This window comes from Porites lutea, chromosome 4 (assembly GCF_958299795.1).
Source record: "Porites lutea chromosome 4, jaPorLute2.1, whole genome shotgun sequence".
Classification (NCBI taxonomy): Eukaryota; Metazoa; Cnidaria; class Anthozoa; order Scleractinia; family Poritidae; genus Porites; species Porites lutea.
This window is the reverse complement of record NC_133204.1, coordinates 47,315,118-47,340,323: the sequence shown is the minus strand read 5'-3', so window position 1 is coordinate 47,340,323 and position 25,206 is coordinate 47,315,118. Positions and strand designations below refer to the sequence as shown.

Genomic DNA, 25,206 nt, shown 5'->3' with positions numbered 1-25,206 from the left:
GACTACTTTATGTATGAGTACACATTTTGTCCACCGGGTTTAGACGAGTGTACTCGAACACGTCCGAAGATTCTTCGTGTCAAGTCTCCACCCTCGGATCGCGAAAGACGTCAATGCTGTAGATCGTTTCGTAGATGCAGCTATCGGGTTTCATAGATTTGTAATCTTCTAAAAACACAAGCAAGCTGAGCTCAACCGAAAGAGTCATTAGTTCGAAAACGTTAGAGCCTACTCAGAGAGTGACTGATATATTTATTCCAAGAAGGACAAAATAGTTCGTTTCAGTAAGTAGGTCTTTTGTACGCTGATCTTAAGTACTGTATGGCCCAATTAAGGTTATTAGTTCTTGTGCTAGTTCTAAAAGTCTTAACTGTCCTCGCTCGCACGTTAAAGTCTTCATTTATTAGGCTTTAATATTTTGTACTGAACAGGCAAATCTCAGGATATCGATGTGATACGCATTATGCTGCCACGTTACCTGTAAATACAAGCTATCAGTAAGCCCTTTGACAGTCTGTGAATTTGCTGTGCTGGTGTACGGGACTATTTTGAGTGTATTATTACATAGGGTGCTATAAGATTGAAGTATTGAAACAAGTTTTGCCCGGTGTTGTAAAAGTGTAAAAGCTCACTTGGTAATTACAATTATGCAAATATTTCTCTGTTGATGTATACATAGTCAAATTTCATTGCGTGCATAATTTTGTTTGGAAATGCGATGAATTTTGAAAATTAAAACGCCAAGAATTCTGCTCATGCATCATTGAGTTGTATGGAGAGCTTATTGTTATTTAAGGTCTTAATTTAATTATCCCAGGCATTTATTTCAGACCCCATTGCCTAAAGCGGCAAATTTTCACTTTATCTTAGCCTTAGTATGACTTAATTATTATCAACAAATGAATGCCTAATAAACAACAGTGTACAAAACCCCATAGATTGAGGCAACAATATTTAATGTCAATTCATTGTTTGTTTTTGAAGGATCAAGGGTCCTGATGTTAGTAACATTTGTAAAATATTTTTAAACTTGAGCTCATACTGGGTCCATACCATTCAAGAAGGGTGATCCTCGATCATGTGAATATTTCCAGTGGTCATAGTCGCCTTGCAACCTAGTTGGCCATGAATTGCGTAGATTTTTCAACTGCCTAGGCTGCTTGGTCAGATTTCTTCAATACAGAGGCCTCCTTAAAAGGGAGTATGTATATCAGTGGTCAAAAATTCAAAACCAGTGTTATTTGGCGTATAATAAAGGAGGTAGCCATGTTTTCATCTGTGTTCTACTGATGTCATTGTCTTTGTCACTGTTGCATTTTAAACCTATTATATGTCATTTGTTGCCATTTCATTTGTCATATATGGCTCATCAGAACCCTAAAAGAGCCTCAAATATGCACATTTGTTATTGTAACATCTTTTTCACAGTAGGGTATGATCTAATAAATATGTAAACTGAGATTTTTTTAAACTAAAAAGGATGTTAATCTGTAGAGAGAATATGTCTTTTGAAATTAAACATTACTGTGTGTTGTTGTCTTATTATATTTATATTATTGTATCCAAGTTTATTCTTGTTCATTATTCCTTGCAGACATATAGGTGAATTTTGATCCAAGATGTTTTCAGTTCTACCGTTAGCACATCGCCTTTTAACTTCCTTTTCCGATGCCTTAACAGGAAGAAAAAAGGTATCAGATTTTTTTCCTTCTGAGAGTTTCAAGACCCTTTGTATAGAAAGCTCTTAACAATTTTGATCATTAAAAAATCCTACATTTATCTGTTCAATAACATTTAATGGCTGACAAAAGCTAAAGCTTACTGGTAATTTAAAGTATTGGGATATTACCCTTTCCCTTAGATATTTACAGTTATTTGCCGGCTGCTTCCCCTCCCTCTTAACTTGCACTTTCTCTTGTTTTTCCTTTGATTTTTTATTTTCTTACAAGGTTTACCATTTCCTGCCATTTTTAACGCATTCCTTTTTTCATCGTTTAATGATGATGGAGTTCAAATTAATATTACATTAATAATAATAGTAATAATAATAATAATTTTGGTAACGATAATAATAAAGACGTACTCATCACACGTTTCCGAAGCTCAATGTGCTTTACAACACTGTAATTATTAATGCCTGTATAAAACATAAAATAAGGACGGAAATCCCTATGTAATGATATAAAACTTTTTACAGCTGTTTACTTTTTTTTGTTTTCTTGCAGATTGTTAATGTTTTAGAGACATTCAACTTATCGCGTGAATCCCTTGAGGAAATTGTCAACATTCTTGTTAGTGACTTTACTAAAGGCCTCTCAGCCGATGAACGAGTACGAGCAGAAAGCCCAGTAAAAATGCTTCCAACCTATGTGCGAGCAATACCTGATAGAACAGAAGAAGGATCCTTTTTGGCTCTGGACTTAGGAGGTAGCAACTTCCGGGTGCTTCTGATCACAATTGACCAAGGCACTGTTTATATGGAAAGTGAATTGTACCCACTGGATAAAGCTTTGATGACAAGTGATGCTATAACACTTTTTGATTACATCGCTGATTCCATCGCACTGTTTGTCAAGAAACAAGGAGTCAGTTCTAAACATTTACCCCTTGGGTTTACATTTTCATTTCCAGTTCAACAGCTATCATTAACTTCAGGTTTGCTGATTAAGTGGACCAAAGGTTTCTCTGCTGCTGGTGTAGAGAATAAAGATGTTGTCAAACTTCTCAGAGAGGCAATTGTTAGAAAAGGAGTGGTGAGTCTTGCTGCTAAAATTAACAGAAACTTTATATATTTCTTAAAGGCTGTGAGTTCTTGATTTACATCTACCAAGGAAGTTATTTGGTCACAATTAATTGTCTAGCAAAATGTGAATACAATTCCACTTTAAAAGATTGGTATAAAAGGCTGGCTTTTGTGACATTCACAATGTCAGAAAATTTAAGGGAACCTCTGCTTGATTCTAAAGCTACGTATATGTTACAGGTCAAATTTGACGTAGAGTTAATTTTGATTAAACCTAATTTGATTCTCAGTAGCCACAGGAGACAAAGAAAATGGAGAATCAACCTAGGTTAAATAATTTTGTACAGATAATTTGCTATCACTGTCTTATGAGAGTTCTTGTAAACTTATTATTCAATAATATTATAATGATAAGAAAAGGATAGATAATTCAATGGCTACCAGATGGTAGAAATATGATTTCATTTGCCTGTAATCAATAATTATTTAACACTACTGAGCATGTGAATGTCTCTATATACATGTCAAGCAAAAACCCTCACCTCAAAACAACATGCAGCCTCTAAAGTGTTAGGTACCTCATGGTTGACCATTGTGCATTGGATCAACTGCCCACTTTTGGAAGTGAGTCAGCTCAACACAAAAACTGCTGTTTTTAATTTTCAGAATGCAAGCGTGGATGTTGTGGCACTTGTCAATGACACAACGGGAACAATGATGTCATGTGCATTTAACAACCCTGATGTCAGTGCTGGATTGATTCTAGGAACTGGAACAAATGCCTGCTATATGGAGAGCCTTGATAATGTACCAAAGTGGACTGGCGATTATAAAGATCCACGAGAAGTTATTATCAACACTGAATGGGGAGCATTTGGTGATAATGGTTCCTGGAATCATTTAAGAACAGCCTTTGATGAAAAAGTGGACAGAGAGTCCATTAATCCTGGAATGCAGTTGTAAGTGTTTTTTTTTTGCTTTTTTAAGTACTGTTATCTATTCTGTGACCATTACATACCTAAAATAAAATTGTTTTGAGTAAAAAAAATAGGTTCTTTGTTCAAATGAGGAAACAAGCAAAGGAAAACAAAAAGAAAGAGCCCTTAGGTGGGGGTCATATTATTACAGTTTCTATATAATTATGTCACCCTGCAAACAGAGCCACTTTTTCACTTTTTTCAATCAAGGACGAGAAAATGATGCTCTGCCTAAATCTCAGCAAGCCTTTTAAGATGCCACAGTCCAAACTTTTGGACCAGTTAATTTTGTTTCTCTCAACAAACATTTTTTTTTTAGTTCGAGCATCCGTTTATCGATAAACCGATTATCATTTGTTGTGATAAAGCTACAGTTTAAAGATTATAGCAACTGAGACAAAAAAATGCACTGTTTTACAAATTCTACCAGTGATCCAGAGATATCAATTAAAGAGTTCATCATGTTTATGGCAGTTGAGAACAAACATCAGATTCAAGTTGACAAGTTCTCAAATTAGGAAATGAGCAGATAAACATTTTTTCACAATTCTTAACAATAAACCCTGTCATGAAACTTGCTAATAGTTTTGTGCAATGTGTATAATGTCAAGAGAGAATTATGGGAGAGAGAGGTAAACACCCGGTCTAGCCCTTGGGATATGCGAGTTTCACTAAAGTTATTCTTAGACCAATTAAACCCTTGAAATTAATTGGAAGCTGGTTTCTGGAGAGTTTTTTCAGTGTTATCAAGAGAGTATAATTAGCCATTATGCCCTCATGACTGTTTCAGATCAATATTGACTATAAATTTTGCTATAAATAGGATTCGTAATCTCTCTAATAATCAAGTTAATAATCAGCGTGCAAAGAAAGCCCAGGGCTAGTGGATTTTGGTTTCGGGCTAGTGAATTCTGTTCTTAACTTGCCCAACAGGCAAGTGAATTTTTTGGGGAAATTCAAATTACAGAAGGATTGTAATCAAACCTGCTAATCAAAAAGGGTTTTGGGGCTAGTTGAAATGACTTGTGGGCTAGTACATGCTAGCTACAGCTTGCCCGAATGGCAGGCTGTAAAACTGACTTTCTTTGCACCCAGATAATACTTAAGTGTGTCACATTTGTTTCACTTTTATTTTGTCAGTTATGAGGTCCTCTAAGGGGGAATGTGTTACAGGTCAAAACTAAATTCAGGTTAAGATTTTTTAACCTAGGTTAAAAAATTTCAACCTGAATTTAATGTTGACCTGTAACAGATTATGTAGAGTGCATAATTATTGTCCCTAGTCTGAATTTTAAATGTTGTTGTTCTGCATGTTGTTGCTGTCTGTACACCTGTATTTTATTATTGTATTTGTGATTTGCCCAATGCTGCACATAAGCAGGTTCAACGCATCTTTATGTTGTTTGTCGCCATGTCATCTGTCGTATGTGCCAGTTTCAAGGCCATGTCACTTGTCAGGCCTCAGTTAAGCTAATTATCATGCACATGGTAAACACATGATTTCCATATGACCTGCATGTGAAATGTTGTGTATTTATTTTGTCAGTCATTGATACAGTCTGTGACATGCACATGGTAAACACATGATCTGCATGCAACTCGCATGTGAAAACTCCTGGGTATTTTTCTTGTAGTCAAATACCATCCTTGACGTAAGAAAAAACAGTATTATAGATGCACTTTACTGTTTTGTCAAAAATAAATTTTTGTAATACCTGTAAAAGCATTTTACAAAGAGATGCATCACCAGTCAGACATCAGTTGAGAGCTGCAATTCATGGTTAGACTCTTAGGGCGCTTTCCATTTGTCAGAACTGGCTGGCCAGACCAGTCAGTTAGCAAATGAAATGGGCTTTTTCCAGCGGGTTTTGCTAAAAAACTATCTCCTTCGTGCATACTGTTTAGGATTTGACTGATCTGGTTGGATAGTTTTGATTAAAAATGACGAGAATAGTCTGGCCGGTCAGTTCTGGCAAATGGAAAGCGCCCTTAGAGAGAAGTGTTATGTTCACTCTTGAGACTTTGCGAGCTACCAGCCCACCATCTCATCACCTGTAATTTTTGTTACTCCATTCAGATTTGAGAAGATGATATCTGGAATGTACCTTGGTGAAATCGCCAGAGTTGTTTGTATGGAGCTTATTATGAACAAACTCCTTTTTAATGGCCAGCCTGGGAAGTTCAGTACAAAAGACAGCTTTCAAACCAAGTTTGTTTCAGATATTGAAAGGTAAGGTGAAAAGAAGAAAACTGGTGATGTAAATCAATTTTTCCATTTATTAATCTGATCTTATCTGAGAAAAATCAAGGAGTAAAATTCCCACAAAAATGGACTCTGTTAAAATGAAATTAATAGGTGTAATCAAATGGCAAACTCGTGAAATTATTCCCTAATTTTACTTGTCACCATTTGATTACATTATACTAATGATCATCAAATTTTTTTTTCCAAAGAAATACCCATACAAATTCTCATTCATGTTTTTGTAACATTTTTTTAACAGCCATGACAGATACAAGATTGATCAGGTCATAAATGAAATGGGAGTGAATGCATCTGAGTCTGATATTGAGATATTAAAACAAGTTTGCACCGCTGTTTCCATCAGAGCTGCCAGGCTAGCTGCTGCAGGAATTGCTGGAATTGTCAAGGTATAATTATGTTAATCTTCATTGTACCAATTAATGTAAATTATTTTGTGTCAAAGTCATTGATGAGAAAGAGAGTGTTAGACGCTACAATGGAGAAAATCGTTGGAACCATTACTGAAAACCTTCCTTCATCAGCGCTAACAAATCAAATATGCAAGTGTACCATAGTATCCACTTTTGATATAGTTTGGATGCCTGGAATGGCCCTCCCCTCCCCTCCCCCTCTAAACAATGTTGGGATAAATGTTCTAGATTTTTTTTTTCTCAGGTAATTTTTGCTTTTCTTTTGTTTTTGGTTGTGGTAATGTATGCTAATGAAGTCGAAACAAAGGAAAAATAAAAATTTCCTGAGATAAAAAATTAACTACAACATAAACACTTTTCAGTGTACAGGGTGCACAAAATACAACTTTGTTTGTTTGTTTGTTTGTTTTTTTATTCTATTACACTGATCATTTAAATTTGCAGAATTAAATATATTGCCAAAAAGTTAATCTTTTGCCATATCTGTCTCCTTAATGTACAACTGCATATAGCGATTACGGTGCATGCTATCAGGAAAAAATATGCTGGTACTTCTTTTTTGTTGCTGTATATAGTAAAGAATTTTTTTTCCGTTAGTTAAATACACATTTAAGCTGTCAATACGATTCATTGAAATTTAGTAGTTTAAACCCAATGTTTTTATTTTTTCAAAAAACAGAAAACAAGGAACTATACCACTACTATTGCTGTTGATGGCAGCCTGTTTAAGAAGCATCCAAAGTTTAAGGGGTACATGGAGGAAACACTAAGAGACATTTTACCAAAAGGCAATGTTACTCTTATGCTGTCCGAGGATGGTTCTGGAAAAGGGGCAGCACTTGTTGCCGCAGTTGCATCCAAAAAATATTAAACTAATTATAATGCGCAGTGAAAACTGTGTCGTCACTACGTGAATATGAGACCCGTGAATTCTAAGACAAGTACGACTACGAGTACGAGATTTTCTCAATACTAAGTAGTGCTCGCGCGTAAGCCAGCGTCATTTGGGCGGGAAAACGTGATAGGCGTAGTTCTACCATCAGTTTTAGTATAGACTATAGTTTCAGCGAGAATGTCGTAGTGGTCGTCGTAGTGACGAAAAAAAGCAGGCACGAATCTAGTGCCCCATTCACACTAACTAAACATGTTTAACTAAACCAGGTTTTAAAAATTGAAAAATATTCACGGAAAAATGGAACAGAGGTTTCAACACAGGATTCGAATTCAACAAGTTTTGTTATTTGCACCGGGACTTAATTCGCAATCAATTTAAGTCAGTAAGCAGCTTTTATGAAGTCGGAAACAATTTTAAACTATGTTTAACTAAGCAGCTTTTAAACATGTTTAAGCTTTGGTGTGAATGGGGCTTAGAATAAATACTGGCCAATTTCCTAAACAAGCGCAGGCTTCTAGCGGGGTCAGGAGGCGGGCTTCCCCACTAGGAAATTTGTGTGGATTTTCACTCTTTGAATTCCCCTTTCCTGGGTTTTTGAGTCATTCAGACAGGATATTGGTCAGATTTCAACTTTGAAAGTGTTTTTTATTATTCAAAATATATTTATTATGAAAAATGTGACCGATTTCCGTGAAACAGTGGAAACCGGTGTGGATCCGCGCCTGAAACGTTTATCAAATGTTAGAAGTTCTTCCATTTTGTGATCACTTTTTTGGGTAAAAAAGTGCAAAAAAGCCTCTCGAGATGTCTATTTTTGAGAATACGCGAAAAAAATTTGAAACAAATCTGGTCGTCGTAGTCATTCTCGTCTTCGAATCTAAAGGTCTCTAATATCAAGGAGAAAGATGTAAATTTATATCAGTTGAAATACTCCTGATCCGAGCACATTGTAAATTTTACGAGAACCTCATGCTATCATGGAACGCTCTTTTTGGTTCTGGATAATAACGCCGTACTTTAATAATCCCTACATCTGTTACTATAAATATATGAACACTTCTAAAACATGAACACTGTACTTTACTGAGGTTGAACATTTTGTTGAAAATGTTGTTTAAGCATACCTGTGTACAAAAAGCCAGTAGTACATAGTTTGCATTGTGTAGACAATATTCTGTCGGAAAATTGAACAAAGTTAATTTTGTAAGTAAACATCTCATTTAGCCATCATCCTTCATATTTTCAATGACAGTAAAATTAATCTGTGTTGTGCACGGATGACCATAAAAATTTTCATTTTCCAAAAAATTGTGACGAAGTTTGGAACACACTGATGCTTTTGTCCCTTGGGATGCTGTTAATACAGGTTTTTCTGTCACTGTAGACCTCAAAACAGTCGGGTTTTTCTCAATAGGTATTGCAAGCGCTTTCGACATGATGAGAAATTCAAGTTCCCCTGTCTCTCTCCAGTCTCAATCTCCGTTTTCACCCTGCTCCGGTCGCTCCGGACCCACACCTTTCCTCTGACCTTTCGAGCGCGCGATGTTAACCTAGCGGAAAAAGGGGCTGTTTTGAAGTTAACCGTCACTTATTCGTAAGTGAAGAAAGCCAAAGTGAAATAAAAATATCTTTGATAAATTAAACGTTTGAATATAGCGCGAAAAGGTTGTAAAGTAGTCGTTAGATATTCCTTCAATTTTAATTAAAGTCATCACACTGCACATGATGTAAAGTGGTTTTCAGGCTTCTTTGTAACACACGTTTTTAACCGCTGATACCTTCTGAATCTCTCTCTAAGGGTCCTTGTGAGTCATTCTTTGGGTCAGTCTAATTTCTAATTGCATTAACTCCAATGACTCCGTCCTCTATAGACATCAGTTTCATCAGTTGCATCATCTGGTTAACCTACATGCCCCTATATCGTATTCAAAATGGCGCCGAAAATGCAAAGAAAACGAGAACTGGACAAACTTCAGTTCTTCCCACTATTCAGCCACGCATTCAAAGTTTGGTCCATAATCCTTTTGGTTTTAAAGCAGAGCAAACCTAGTATGAATTAAAAGTAGCCCCATTCATAGTTCAATGTTTGTAAATTGCTATTTGCCAATTGAGAAGGATTGTAGCGTTGGTCATCAAATCTGGGGCTGAATACACGAGGTTTTTCTCTCTGCTTTGTTTCTCCCCCGTACCCCTAACCTCCTCGTTTTCCTGTTTAACCTCGTCTCAGCTCAAATGAGGCCGTGTCTCTTTCTACTGGAACCACAAACGAAAAAGACACCAAAAATAACTGCCTGCTACCGTCAGGGCAAGGCGATTGGCCCCATGATCATTAAACTGAAGAATTCTTGGTTTTCACCTGACCATGAGTCTGTAAGTTTCCATTACAGGGAAACGATTTGCAAAGCACGCCGCTTAAGGTCCTTAAGCCACAGCAAAATGGGCAACAAAACACGTGCAACATGTACTTGTTTTGCAGTGTGGCTGCAAAACGAGCTGAATAGCGATGTTGCGCGTTTTAGCCCCCACAACAAACGTGTCTTGCAACAAATAAGGTTGCAAGGTTTTTTTGCGTGGGTGGTAAAACACGCAACATTGCTATTCAACTCGTTATGCAGCAATGTTGCAAAATAAGTTACACTTTTTTTTTGCCCGTTTTTCTGTACCTTACAGAGGCAAGCGACGGTGTTGAATTGACTGTTTCCGGTTTTTTTTTTTCAGTTGGACTATACCAGGGCAAGTTACTAGTAGCTATAACAGCGTCGTAAGCTTTTTTTCTCATCCATTCAGAAAATTCAGCTGGGGTTTGAAACTTCATGAAAATCAGCGTGCTTGTGTCACAATAATATATGACAGGCTAGAGGAAAACAATGACATGAAATGATGGTAGTCTTCTCTCACCTCATGTGAGAGAAGATGAAAATTATACGATTCATCGACCGGTAAAGGCGTCACTCAACCCCTTCTAAAATAATACGATTTGCTTTGCCCTCGCTATGTCACACAGGAAAAGGAAGAAATGTAGTATCATTTGTACTCGTCCGTATTAAAGAGTGCATGATATAAAACCAAGCGAACGTCAAAAAACTATAGTTATGCTGTGTGCAGTGGCCCACCAAATCCCAAGACTCATAACGTACTAATTATTCTATACAAAACAGCGTAGCAACTTCGGACAAATTAAAAAACAACAGGTTGCAAGGCGGTTTTTTGTACGTATTTATTGGAATAATCGTGAATTAACGCTTTTATTTGGTGTTAAGCCCTTTGAAAAGGCTATTTCCAGCTTTGTGAAAAGTGTTTCTCCTCGAAAGAGCTTAATAAATTAGAGTTCATTTTTAAAGGTAAAGACCAGCTGTTGGAACTGGCGAACTGAATCTGTGGTTTGTCCTCCGGCTTATGAATCAGTTGGTGCCACATCACTTTCAGACGATAGCAGGTTTGTTCGTTTCACACAGTGTCAATTCTGTAAGAGTTCAGGGGCACCCAACGAGAATATAGGTCAAAACCACTTAAATATAGTATTGTTGAACGTATTTTAGTATTTAAACGGTAGATATAGGCATATTTTTATCCCCTAAAAATTTTTCATCTGTTCGGATTTCCTAGCTGAAAGTCTAGTGATCCGAAAATTATAGGGATCAAAACTTACCTTTTCAAAAATTTCAGCCACAAAAAAGGCTCCCGAAAATTCTAGGTGACCTTGTAAGGGTAAACATCCGTTAAAAATGGTCAATTAAAGTAGTTTTTAGATGTTCGAAAATCCTAGCAGAGGCATGCAAGCAAAAGATTTTACAACAATTGTTCCGAAAATTCTAGATCTCAAATCGTCTTCCGAACAGATATTTTCCGAAAATTGTCGTTGGGTGCCCCTGAGAGTTTAATCCTCAGTACTTAGTCTCTATAACTGTAGAAGTATTATAACGTTAAGACGACATTGACATGTTGACTGAACTTCGCGGCAAAACTTAAATATCCCACGATCAGATTGAGTTGTTGTTCCGGCTGTTTAATTTTTTTCATGACACGACCTCGGCTGTTTGTGACCATCAACGCGTACATGCAGGTGCCGCACCGAGCAAATCCCATCAATTTTGTGTTTCGTACGTCACCCTGGTTACATTGAAACTTTTCATGAACCGCACTTTATTGGTGGGTCTAATTTCTCGCGCATTAAAGATCTTCATTTTTCATTTTTTGCTGCGGATGAACACCATTCGGATCACTTTTTTAACCTTTGAGCTGAGATCGTGAGACAGTGTGATCACCGGGTTTGATCCTTGAACGGTATGGTAAGATGACACGATTCGTGCCCGTTTTCTCATGTGACATTCGCGGAAATTGTAGGTCGTCTGACACTTTTTAGAGACAACGAAACCTTTGAGAACTGCTGCGGTTTGGAAGAAATTGCTAAAATCGCATCGGAGCGGGAAAATTAACACACAGGAAGGAAGAGAACAAAAAGTAAAACAAGGTGAGGCGTATTCTATTGATAATTCCTACGTGTAGAAATCTTTTTGAATCCACAGTAGAGCCCCGGTTTAAACTCAAACTCTGAAGGGTAGCGACAACCAGTTCGAGTTAGTGGAAGTTTGAGTTACGGGGGTCTATCGAATGTTTACTTTGCCAAAACAACTGATAGTTAACTGTTTTCAGCAGTTCAGTATACCATACTGTACAAATTAATCTTGGCTCACCAGGAATTGCACAATGACACAATTATGCATTCTTATTCTGATGATCCGGTATTGCTCATAAGATTGGGAAATGACTGTCAAATCTTTGCACTCATTAAAATCAAATTACGATAGTGTAACTTTTAGAGTTTTACACGACAAGAAGAGCTAATGGAATGGCATCCGCGGCGAGTTGCTAGGACCAGAATTCAAGTTATCAGGGCAAATTCTATCAATGAAGGAAAACGAAATTAGTTCGATTTGGCGAGGAATTCGAGTTATGCCAGTTATCCGAGTTCGAGTATGACTGACAGCCGTGACAAGTGGGGTCAAATTTAGAAGAAATGGGAATTTATTAATTCGAGTGGCCGTATTAAAGTTTTGGAATTCTACGGGTCTTAAGTCATCATGACAACTATTTGTTTATTTTTGTTCGCCACGACAACATGATATGCGCCAGTAAACGTTTACGTATTATGGTATAACGAGTTTTGCATGACCCTCTGGAAAGTTATTTCACATGGACACCCCTACCCTTCAAAAAATTTACTCTTTACCCCTCCCCCTTCGGAAATTGCATTGACTATCCGTAGGGTATGGGTTATTTAATAGACCAAAGTTTGATTTTATTCTTAGACCAAGAGTGACTTAGTTTAGAACATGCATAGACGCACAATAAATAAGTGCTGTGAGAAGAGCAAGCGACTTATTTCTCGATAATGGGCTGGAAAATTGGAAACAGTCCATTTCGCATGATGTAAACATTATACCACAGGAACCCAGGCTTACTGTTTGTGTCACGTACGGGTTTCATAACATGAGTAAATATAGATAACATATGGGGCGAAGTTTAGGTCTGGAAATTTGCTAGAAAATGGAAATAAAAATCGACGAAACTTACCATGTGGCGAGTTGTTGTTGTCTTTAATATGCTCACGAAGTTTCGAGAAAAATAGTCTGCTTCATCTTTCCTACATACCATGTGGGAAAGATGAAGTAGACTATTTTTCTCCCCCGATTTTTCTCTAAACTTCGTGTGCATATTAGCGAAAACAACAACTCGCGCGCCACATTATAAGTTTTATCGATTTTTATTTCCATTTTCTAGCAAACTTCGCCCCATATGTTCTCTATATTTACTCATGTTATGAAAGCAGTACCTGACTAGCCTGCGTGCCAGTGAGCCTGGGTTACCTGTGATTATACGTGTAAGGGCGTTTGTGTTCGTGCATACGGTCATTAGGTGATCTGTAAATCACAAATTCTTGTACAGCCTGCAAGACAAGCATTTAGTATCAATATAGGTGTTAAAATACCGTAGACGAAATAAGAGTGCAAACAATGACAGCAACCGTCGATGAAATTTTTGCCTGTGCATGCACCGACAAAATGACTCGACTAATTCCTCTTTTGAATAGCTTTCGTAACAATATATTATGAAGGCACATTTCTGCGACTCTTTGCAGTGACAGGACAGTAAAATATAAACAGGAAAAATACTTGACGAATCCGATCAGTTGAGCAGAGAAAGGAGGTCCTTCATCTTGTCATACGTCATAGTTATTTCAAGGCCAAGTCGCTTTTCGGAGTTTTACCCTAACAGCTGGGCCTCAGAAAGTGTCTAGAAGCGCCTCTCCACGGTAAACATCATGTTTTTAGCATAGTTAGTACTCTATGTCACCATGAAGCCGATCGAAAAGAACCAAATGTAAAAACTAAGCGCCTAGAATAAGACGAACAACATAGTGCCTTTCTTGTTCATAACTGTGTCTCGGTTCTGTTTGGTTCGATTTGTACCAAACTTGTTTCGATGTCAATATATGATTTACCAGAGAACATCGTCCCGATCGTTTTATGTAGGTCGCCATTTCTCGCTCCTTTAAAACTCGTTGTTTTTCCAAGCAATGCCGTTTGTATATGCCCCGATTCTTCAACCGCGGAAAAATGCTCAGCCCGTCAGCAACTCCAGTTATTGACAAAGATGCTACAAAAATAAGTCTAAGCATACACTAAAAAGCCTTTCCAAATACTCGACAAGTAACTGCTGTGCGAAGCAAATCGAGTAAAGGTCATGAAAGAAAGAAAGGGTCTTGGTAACATTTGTAACACATTTTCATGCATGAGCTCATACTAGGCCTGTATACCAGTGGAGAAGGGTGATCTAACATCTTCATGTGTATCCCATTAGCTATAGTCGGCTTACGACCTAATCGGCCATGAATTTCTTAGATATTTAACAGTATCCTCTAATTAGTGAGGTATGTATGTCCCACTCGTGCGTTGAGGAGGAAGCCATATCCCTATATTTCACTAATGTGCTTGTCTTCATCACTTTTGCATGACCTTGGATGTTAAACACATCTTTGTGTTGTTGCTCACTACCTCATCTGAGCGCCTTATGTCGCTGTTTCGAAAGCCACATCCCTTGTCGGAATTTTACGTGAACAGAGCTTCAATAAGAGTTGTTATCTTTACATATTTTTCACATGCATGAAGTTTACCCTGTACACTTTTTCTTCCAGATTTTTAGCTGAATTGTGATCCAAGATGTTTTCAGCTATACCATTTGCACGTCAGCTTTTTGCTTCCTTGTCCGATGCCCTATCAGGAAGAAATGAGGTATAAGAATTTGTTTTTTCCTTCGGAGTGTTGAGACATACATTTGCGTTTTCTGCTCTCTCGCAAATTCTAGCTCTGGCTATTCTGGCACGTGGTCAAGTCCAAATATGGAATAACTTATGCCAAGAGTTATGCAAAGTCCTCGCCATGAAGAAGGGTTAAAACTAAAACTCCAGAGACTCTTGGACAAGGGTTTTATTACCATTCATACGCTTATTTTATTATATCAAGCTCTTATCCATTTATTTCCGTAGTTTAAATATTCCTTTTGCTCAATAACATGTATAATGACGGACGCAAACTAAAGCGTAAATTAAAGAGACAGGATATTATACCATCTGAAATGACAACTCTCCCTTAGAAATTATCCACTAGACTCTTACTTCCCCTTGTTGCACTTTGTCTCGTTGATACTTATATTTTTATGATGTGTCAAGGTTTTGGCTGTGCTCTGCCATAATCTATGCATTTTTGTCATTCTTTAATTTTGTGATATTTCTTTGACGCAGTTCAGTTGAATATTACTTTGTCCTCCTGTTAATTTGTTTTATTGTTTTCTTGTAGATTGTGAAAATCTTAGAAACCTTTGACATATCCCATGAATCCCTTGAGGAAATTGTCAACCTTCTCGTTAGTGACTTTACTAAAGGCCTCTCAGCCGATGAACGAGTACGAGCAGATAGCCCAGTAAAAATGCTTCCAACTTATGTGCGAGCAATACCAGATGGAACAGAAGAGGGATCCTTTTTGGCTGTGGACTTAGGAGGTAGCAACTTCCGGGTGCTTTCGATCTCCGTTTACAAAGGCGAGGTTGAAATGAAAAGTGACATTTACCCACTGGAAAAAGCGTTGATGACAAGTGATGCTATAACGCTTTTTGATTACATCGCTGATTGCATCGCGCTGTTTGTCAAGAAAAATAGAATCACTGCTAATAATCTGCCACTGGGGTTCACATTTTCATTTCCAGTTCAGCAACTATCCTTGACGTCTGGTTTACTGATTAAGTGGACCAAAGGCTTTTCTGCCACTGGTGTAGAGAATAAAGATGTTGTCAGACTTCTTAAAGAAGCGATAGATAGAAAAGGATTGGTGAGTTTTGGGTTTTATTTGTAGTCCTGTTACCCAAATCTACAAGTATTCAATTCAACAATGTAGACTTGGTTCGAAGGCTTGCTGTTTTTACGGTCACAGTCAGAAAATTTAAGACGACCTCTGCACGTAATTTTGTCTAGACTATGCCTTGGTTATCCCTTATGAGCTAGAGTTCTTATTGATTTTAAAAGTTTTGTTCTGGGGGGAATAAAATTGTACCAGGTAAGGCCCTTACATGTCAAAATGCTTGTTATTTAAATTTACCCTACCTTTCTTAACATCCGGTTTCTCTGGCTTTCTTGGAACAGTCAAACCTCAGTGCATGATCACCTTTATTTACAGAGTCCTACACAGCCTCGTTCCCTTTCATCCACGGTGATTTCGGATTTGACGTCACCTTTCAAGCTTGCTAACTCGGATAGCGCGAATTAATTGGCCTAGGACGAGGCTAGGTCTCACAAGATAAAACTGTGTTACTCTGGCTACAAGCCCACTTGCATGTTTCTTTATTGAAACTTCCGCATAATAGCCACCTTTGTATACTACATTGAAATTACTCTGTTTGCACTAAAAAATGCACCAAAGGCTGCATTGCCAATTTTTGCTTCAAAAAGGCCCAGGCAAAAATCCTATCTTGGAAAAACAACCTCCATCGTTTTGCCTAAATAGTAGCCCTTGTAAGGTTTGTGTTCCAGCCTCCGCTGCAAGCAAGTCAGCGCAACATGAAAACAACCGTTTTTTTCAGAGTGGAAGTGTGGGTCTTGTGGCACTTGTCAATGACACAACAGGAACAATGATGTCGTGCGCACTCAGCAACCCATATGTCAGTGCTGGACTGATTCTCGGAACTGGAACAAATGCCTGCTATATGGAGAGCCTTAATAATGTACCAAAATGGACTGGCGATTGTAACGATCCACGAGAAGTTATTATCAACACTGAATGGGGAGCATTTGGTGACAATGGTTCCTGGAATCATCTAAGAACAGCCTTTGATGAAAAAGTGGACAAAGAGTCCATTAACCCTGGAATGCAGATGTAAGTTTGTTTGTTTGTTTTTACTTGTGTTGTAATCTATTCAGTGACCATTCCCACCTCAAATAGAAGTGCTAATTGGGACTAACCAATATTATCTTATCAAGTGTATATGTTGTAGGTCAAATTTGATTTCAGGTTAATTTTGATCTAGTGTAGGTGGATTCTCAACTTCCTTTCCACTCCTAGCCCTAAAAGACAAAGAAAATTGAGAAGCAACCTGGGTCAAAAGTTTTTAAACCTGAAATCAAATTTAACTTGTAACATACACATTATAAAACAAGTAACGTTTAGCACCTACGAAGTTTCCTTCACAGACCGAAGAGCAAAAACGTGGGTGGCCCCGCAAGCTCACGAAATGACGGAAAGCCATCAAAAAGGCAACAGCTGTTCTGTCATTAACAAGTTCTGCTCTTGCTGTCATTCAGGCGAAAATTACAACTTGAGCCTCTTTCAGAGTCTTCCTATTGAGCGTGATATGCAAGGCTCGAACATGTCAATGGTGGTGTTGGGAGAGGGAGGACCTTGCCGCCACTCGTAAAGACGAAATCTGCTCCATTAGCTGGTCCAGCAGTTTCTTGCGAAGCGTCCTGCAAGCGATACACGTCATCGGCGTTGATGTATTCCACCGCAAAAAAACGGACAATTTCATCCCTCCTTTACTACTTTCTTCAATGGCACAGTAAATTTTGCAGCGTTATTATTTTTTCTCAGCGCCATAAACAGGCAGTGTATTTGGGTAAAATATTTTGAACTCATTTCGATTGCATGACCGAAAATTACCTTGAAAGTGGTGAACTAAACTGTTCTACTGCATAAAGATTTGAAATCCTGACTTTACATAGTATGGTGATAGGGCTTTTTCCGCAGCTGCTCCTAGGTTATGGAACTAATTGCCCCCTGAACTCAGGGGTGTTTCATCTGTCGACCAGTTCAGGGCGCAGTTGAAGACATACTTATTTAAATAAGCCAACTGTACGATGTTTGATGTTAGTAGCTCTATTTAATTTTTATTTTATCTTATAATAGTTTTAACTCTAGTTTCTTACCATATTATTATACAGCGCTTTGAGCAATTAGTGGATACCTCGCTATATAAGTGTCTATTATTATTATTATAGCATATTTTTCTTACATTCTCTGTTCTGCATAACGTCATAAAAGTTACCTTTGGCTTCTTCGCGAAGTTGCTCGTTAGCAATTACTGCGCTTTTCTCTTGCGTTTTTCGCTGCCGTCAACCATCTTAACGGATCTCTTAGGAAACAAAACTTTACTTTAACGGGTTCAAAAGGTCAAGGTTTGTGATTTGTGATTGGTGGATTTCGATCCGTTTTGTGCGTTTCTTTGTTTCCAGGTTCGTTGTTTGTGATCGTAATTATGATTGACGGCAGCAAAAAATGCAATTGTGAAGGCGGCTTTTGAACTCTAGAGTTCGCATGTTTGTGAAAAGCGCAGTAATGTAATTTATTAATTTGCAAAATAATAACCCTTATATCATTGCAATAACCATTGAAATGCACAGCATTTAACGAAGTCAAGATGTGCATCAGGATGTGTCATCAGTAAGATAGAGCGGTTTTCACTTGACTGTCGAAAGTAATTGAGGAATTGGTTTGGTTTTGGTTTTACTACGCCCTTTGGTTGGCTAGTGTATTTACTTTGGTTTTGGTTTTACGACAGTCAAGTGAAAACCGCTCTATCATTCAGGATTAGTCATGTTAACTCCTAATGGCCTTGTTCAATACCGGATAGCTTTTACGCCGGCTTGAAAAAATTCCCGGATAGGGCTTCTGTTCCCTCATAAGGGCGGTGATTGTCACAAATTATGAGTGAGAAACCAGTTCTGTTTAGCTTTAATTCTTCACTCCATTCAAAGTATATTTCTTCACATGTTCATATTTTAGAATTCTGTACTCTGTTCTACACTTAAAGGATTCATCGACATCAATTCGCGTAAAAATTCGATGATCTACACTCAATCTACACACTAGACTAGCTCCACGACTCCGAACGACTACGCAGTTCCTAGACTCTTGTGCAAAGCTGAGTTTCCAGAACGCGTGGCGAGTTTTTCCGCCACAATGACGCAATAATTTTCTAACAGTGATTTTGACGCGATTTCTGAAACGAAGCAAAGCTGCCCCGCGCCGCTCTCTAAAGTGGAGAGTCAAATAATTGGATAGGTGTTCATACTCATACCGGAATTTGCTTTTCGTGTCGATTTTGCCCATACGAAAAGTTATCTGGAAAAGTATGAATATAGCCTTAGCTTGAGTGAGACTAGTAGTACCTGTCCAGTCCATCTTATCACTCATGATTTCTCTTTCAGTGTAGCCCTGCCCCTGAGAAAGGCTAATTTTGTTAGCCATAATATTGACCTCAAATAAATCAGCCCTTTGCCGTTTTGTCATCCTTGCATTCAATTCAATTTTTTTTTAATTCCCATGATTTTTGTTACTCCATTCAGATTTGAGAAGATGATTTCTGGGATGTACCTAGGTGAAATCACCAGACTTGTTTGTATGGAGCTTATTCAGAAGACACTCCTTTTCAATGGCCAGGCTGGGAGGTTTAGTAAAAAAGACAGCTTTCACACCAAGTTTATTTCCGATATTGAAAGGTAGGGTGAAGAAAAGACATATAAGTATTCTGTTTGTTATTAAAATAACCTTCTGATATGAATACACCTCGGTGGAGAGCCATGACCGATACGTACACATTTTTTACGGGCTCCTGCATTTGTTTACTCGTTTTTGACAACAGTTTTACAAATTTGGCACGCCTACGGGTAGCGTACGCTTATCTAGGTCAGTCATATCCTATAATAATAATAATGGTAATGATGAATATAACAATAATGATAATGATAACGATGATGATGATGACGATGATGATAGATGCCAAACACGTTTACAAAGGACTAGCCAAAGTGAACAATGTCATTAAATAATGTCATTTCTTTGGAATAAAATGTAATATTGTCTCTCAAAAACCAACTGATCAACACCTTTGTGTGTAAAGCCTGGACAAAGTAGCAGCAAGAGGCGATAAGAGTTAAACCTCCCTAATTAATTTTGAAAATACATGAGTATAACTAGCCTGTGTACAGCCGCCCCTCCCCTCAAAAAAACCGGAAAGGAGCTCCTTTCCGATTTTTTTGAGGGGAGGGGCGGCTGTACACAGGCTAGAGTATAACTTGCTTAATTGAATTCCACGATCTTGTAGATTTCATTTAATCTTTATGAGATCGTGTAAATCCCACGAAATAGGCATGTTTTAAATCATATTACAGATCCCGCTATGCGTGAATATGTAACATTTGGATAAAAGAGTTAACAGTTTCCAGAAAACCGATCTTGTCTGTTTAATATGTAACCTTTCAGTAAAGGTGTTCAGTTTCTAATAAAAAAAAAGGTGCTGGTGGAGTCATTAACAGAATAATGTATCATTTGTGGTAGCACTACTAGCGAGCTTGAGCCCCCTAGACGGTGACAGCAGAAATTCATAATGAGAAAATAAAAATAAAAAGTTAAATACGTAAACCAATGACTCAAAACAAGCATCACACTTTTTGGTGGATTTCTTTGCTGTCATCGCATGACTATAGACCTTGCCAGCCAATGCGATCGTTACGTAAATCTTTGAAGATTGTCGTTTCATCAATAGCTATTAAATTCGTCATGTTTTTTGTTTGTTTACCCACGGAGCACTTAGGAGTTGAACTCAAACGTGTCCGTGCTTTCCAAGCTGTTCCAGATCGAACTGGAACTTGGAAGTGTTCGTTTTTAAGGAGAGAGGAAAAGTCCGAAGTACCCGGAGAAAACCCTCTTGGAGCAAGGGAGAGGACCAACAACAAACTCAACCCACATGGTTCTCATTTGTGAATTTTTTTTAACAGCCATGACGGATACAAGATTGATCAGGTCATGAATGAAATGGGAGTGAATGCATCTGAGTCTGATATTGAGATATTAAAACAAGTTTGTGCCGCTGTTTCTATCAGAGCTGCTAGGCTAGCTGCTGCAGGAATTGCTGCAATTATCAAGGTATGTTAGTCTACCAACAAAATAACGTGTGCGGCCATTACTTTGTGTCAAATGAAGTCAATGAGGAGAAAGACAGCTACAATGGACCCTTGAACGGTTTATTCAACTTTTGACATGCCCTAGGTAGGTAAAATTCGTCAATACCACTAGACAAAGAGGGCCTTAAAATTACTAAACTTGCAAGGTTTGGAAGTGATACGTCGTAAATGAGCGAAGATATACCTTCGCAAAACTGCGAAAATTTACAGACTTTCGTCTGAGGCATAGTCAGCCCATAGATTTGTAGGCCAGGGCCTACAAATTTTTGGTTTGATCACTCTACCTTTTCTCATAAACTATGTGTTGTTGGTGAGAGCTTATTGAGCTCTTACAAGAGCTCAAAGTGTTGGTGAGGTCAGTGCGTACTAGACATGCGTGCAATTTTCAGGATATGTGGAAATGAAAGGCAGCCAGGCCTACGAATACTCGACAAGCTGGCTACGCCCCTGTTCGGTGTATGGTGGGGGACAAGTTTGTCCCCCCACCATACGACAAACCTATGTAAAAGGCCGCGACTTTGAGAAGCTATATTTCCGTTAGTTTTCAACAAATTACCTTCAAACTTGACAAGGTTTCTAATTTAAAGGTGCTCTTTCCAGCGCTGTGGACAGATTTTCCCTAACATGTCCATGTCAAAGGTTGAAAAAAAAAAACACCGTGGAATGGTCTGTTACAAGCTAAATGTTATCAACTAATTATCCTGCATTTTTGTGACGAACCTGAGTGCTTGGTTTGATTCGCAGATTAACATGCATAACCTCTATAACAATTTATAAAAAACTTGCACACGGTTTATTTTGATTTGTTTTGTTCCTTTTTTTTTTTTCATTCTATTACATTTGTGTATTCTGTTACAAATATGTAGCAAAAAAGTGAATTTTTGACATTTGCTTGCCTTTCTTAATTTAAAACTGCTAGTACAATGATGTCGGGGATACCATGCGTGAGAAAAAATATGTTGAAACTTTTTCTTTCCTTGATCCAAAACACACGAAAGCTGTCAAATAAGGTTCATTAAATTTAGTTTTTAACCCAGTGTTTTGATTTTCAAAAACAGAAAACAAAGAACTATACCACTACTATTGGTGTTGATGGCAGCTTGTTTAAGAAGCACCCAAAGTTCAAGCGATACATGGAGGAAACCCTAAAAGATATTTTACCAGAAGGCAATGTTAATCTCGTACTGTCCGAGGATGGTTCTGGAAAAGGGGCAGCACTTGTTGCTGCTGTTGCATCCAAACATAAACCTGATTATACGCAATGAAAACTGTGTGGTCACAATGTGAATATCACGGAGAAAGATGTAGATTGATATCAGCTGAATTACTCTTGATGAGCACATTGTAAATTATACGAAAACCTCACGCTATCACTGAAGGCTCTTGTTTTGGTCCTGAATATAGCGTTTTCGTATGACCTTGAAATGAAAACGCGCGAACAAAACGGAAACAACAAACGAACGGAAATAGAGCGATTTGATTGGTTAATCGAGCGGATACAAACGCGCGTGGCTTTTGGTTGGTTAAGCAAACGCTCGGGTGAAAAAACCCAAGAACTTTCTAGAAATCAATCCAACTTCGCCTTGACGTCATACTGCAAAAAGATTGGCCAATCGAACAATGCCTGCTCCATATTAGGGTTTTCTTTGGCGGGAAAACGAAGAGGCCATGGTTTGACTTTTTTTGTCAATTGGCTGATAAAGAAAATAACGAACACTTACCGAAACCATTTTTCAAGGTCATACGAAAATCGCTCTGACAACTTAGTATAATATGGACATCTCTAAGTTTTATGTTGAGTGTGTTTTGTAGATAATTTTTTTCATTACTCAAGTTTGGTTCATTCAAGCAATCTGAATTAACCAGAAGGAAAAACGGTATATAATAATATTTCAATAATACTAGATTATAGCCACAGGTTACCGAGTGCGGTGACGACACTCCAAGGTCAATCCCACTCTTGTTCCAACCAAAGCAAGTTTTCAGAAACTTTTAGAATCAAATGAATGGTCCTAAAAGAAAAACATTTTCATTTTCGCAAGGGGTCGAGACCAAAACTTGAGCCATGCCTTAACATGTTTGAGAACGCTGTGGTTTGCCTAAGTTTGATACATGGTAAAAAACAACACAGTTAATCAGATTATGAGTGATAGAAAGTCCAAACTGCGTCCTCCCGTGCATTCATTTATTCTAAGTGGAAGTTTAAACGAAGCTAGCTATAACAAACGTGCCTTGCATGCGTCAAAGAAGCCTAGAGATTAGGAAGTCGGACACCTCTTGTCGCCCGCAATTAGATTGCACACAGTCCCCTCAGGATTGTTAATAGGGAGCTTAAGCAACGACGACGGCGGCGTCAACGAGAACGGCGAAAGAGCAATAAGTTTAGATTGGCAAAACAACAACTTTGCACGTGCATCACGTTTTTTTGCACATTTCTTTGCATTTCCTGCTATGTCTAATTTCACGTTCTGTGGAGGACGTGAACACTCGACAACGACTTTCTTTTTCGTTTCCTGAACCTTGATAAAGTTTTTTAGAATTCAAATCCAGAAAAATTTGCCATCATTTGAATTGAACGAAATGGAATAAGCGCGATAAAGTTTCAAAGCAGCGCGACTTTGCTTTTTAAGCGACGTTTTCGTAGCCGTCGCAGTAGTTGTTCAGTACTTGTTGCTTGAGCTCCAATTTCATGATTTCATGTAAGGAGAGTTTTCTCTCTCTCTCTCTCTCTTCAGTCCTGCCAAGGCTTGATGCACTAGACTGACTGAATAGGGTTTGCATTGCACCCCTCGAGAGAACAACAACAACAACAACAACAGAAGAAAACAACAACACCTACTATATTTATCAACAGGGGCTATATTACAGCAGATTTTATATATTACAATATATTAAGAGATCTACAATTAATGGGCGGATTTAGGGGTCGGCCAAGGGGACTGCAGCCCGCCCCTTGCCTGTTTTTCTGTGAAATTTTGTATTCTTTCAAAAAGAATATTCAGTAAAATAAATAGTATCTCTACAGCTGATAGGTGCCCAGGACACCCCTTTCTGTATTTTCTGGATCCGCCCCTGTAATTCCAAATCTAAATTATATTCTATTAATAGAATTATGTATTGATATCTAGGCCCGCATGTCAAGGCTAGCCAATGTTTTCTTGACGTCAGCAAAGTTACTAATTATTCTCATAGAGTTCGGCAGCAAGTTCCATTGTTTAGCAGCATGGTAACAAAAAGAATAGAGGCCGTAATTTGTAGCTTAAGGTAAAGGAAGATAGAATTATAATTATTATAGCGGCTGCATAAATTATAGGATTGAATAAATAGATTGAACATATTCTTCATGTAGATGGAATACTTACAACAGTAAAAAATTTATTTTTGATGAGTAAAATTAACGTATTATGTATACATCTGTTGTATAAAGTGTTATAACTAGGTTCCAAGTCATCTAATATAAATCTAAGAATCCTTTTGTAAGATTTTCTATTCTGTCATCGACTGGACTATTAAAACTTACTAGCTGATGCTACAAAGGTGCCATCAATTCTCCAAAGCCACAGTTTCTGTAAGTGATCTTTTTAAATTTGAGCACATTAAGAGTTGTTCACTGTGTACAATTTGAATTTATTTTTTTCCCTAAAACTTTCACATACCTGTATTCATTCCAAATTATCTGAAGTGTGAGTTATTGAATGTCATATTGACTTGGATCCATCACTCCAATATTTTTTGAACTGACTGAATTGTTTTGACAACACCACAACATCCTTTGACTTTGTCATCTGTTTTAAGGGCTGTCGAGAGTGTTTGGAGTATTTCACGTTGCCAGATTTAAATCTGCACGTCATTTTCATTTTCTATCACAAAAACGTCCTTTTGTTGAAGTATGAAAGCTTGTTCTATTAGTGGAATATCAGTTACCAAAGCACACACTGTAACTCAGAAATCTATAGAAACCATTACCCTTACCCCTCCCCTCCCCTCCCCTCCCCTCACCTCTTGTTCTCAACCCTAGGTGGTCAACCCCACCCCACATTCCCTTCCCTTAACTGCAACCTCCGCTCCCCTCTCACCCTTCCCCTTTTGCTACTCTCATGATTATGTTAAATTTTGTACATCTTCTGTGCACTTCACTTAAAAAAGGGGCAGCTAAATTTTCAACATGGCATGGACAACTTTCTTATAATAACACTGATGTTTATATTAAATAATTTATTGTATAACTTTTGATGGAATTTGAAGTCAAATGTGCCAGACTATTGTCACAAAACAATATATGTTAATTTCCTCAACGATTTAAAAGTTACAGCTGTATATCATCAGCATTATTAAAATCCTGTATGCTAGGTAGGCTAAGGTAAGGTAACCATATTTTACATCAATACCTCATGCAGTTGACATTCAA

The 25,206-nt window shown here is 37.9% G+C and overlaps 1 protein-coding gene across 1 annotated transcript; it reads left to right on the top strand.

Annotated features, from left to right (window-relative positions):
* The first annotated feature begins 123 nt into the window (after nucleotides 1-123).
* LOC140934780 (hexokinase-2-like) lies at nucleotides 124-24,209 on the top strand. The gene is made up of 13 exons (XM_073384345.1): nucleotides 124-284; nucleotides 1,595-1,691; nucleotides 2,226-2,753; nucleotides 3,410-3,702; nucleotides 5,798-5,950; nucleotides 6,225-6,372; nucleotides 7,076-7,264; nucleotides 14,512-14,583; nucleotides 15,148-15,675; nucleotides 16,424-16,716; nucleotides 19,182-19,334; nucleotides 20,613-20,760; nucleotides 21,857-24,209. Exons 2-13 carry the CDS (start codon nucleotides 1,620-1,622, stop codon nucleotides 22,061-22,063), a joined length of 2,784 nt encoding a protein of 927 aa, XP_073240446.1. The 5' UTR covers nucleotides 124-284; nucleotides 1,595-1,619; the 3' UTR covers nucleotides 22,064-24,209.
* The last annotated feature ends 997 nt before the right edge of the window (nucleotides 24,210-25,206 follow it).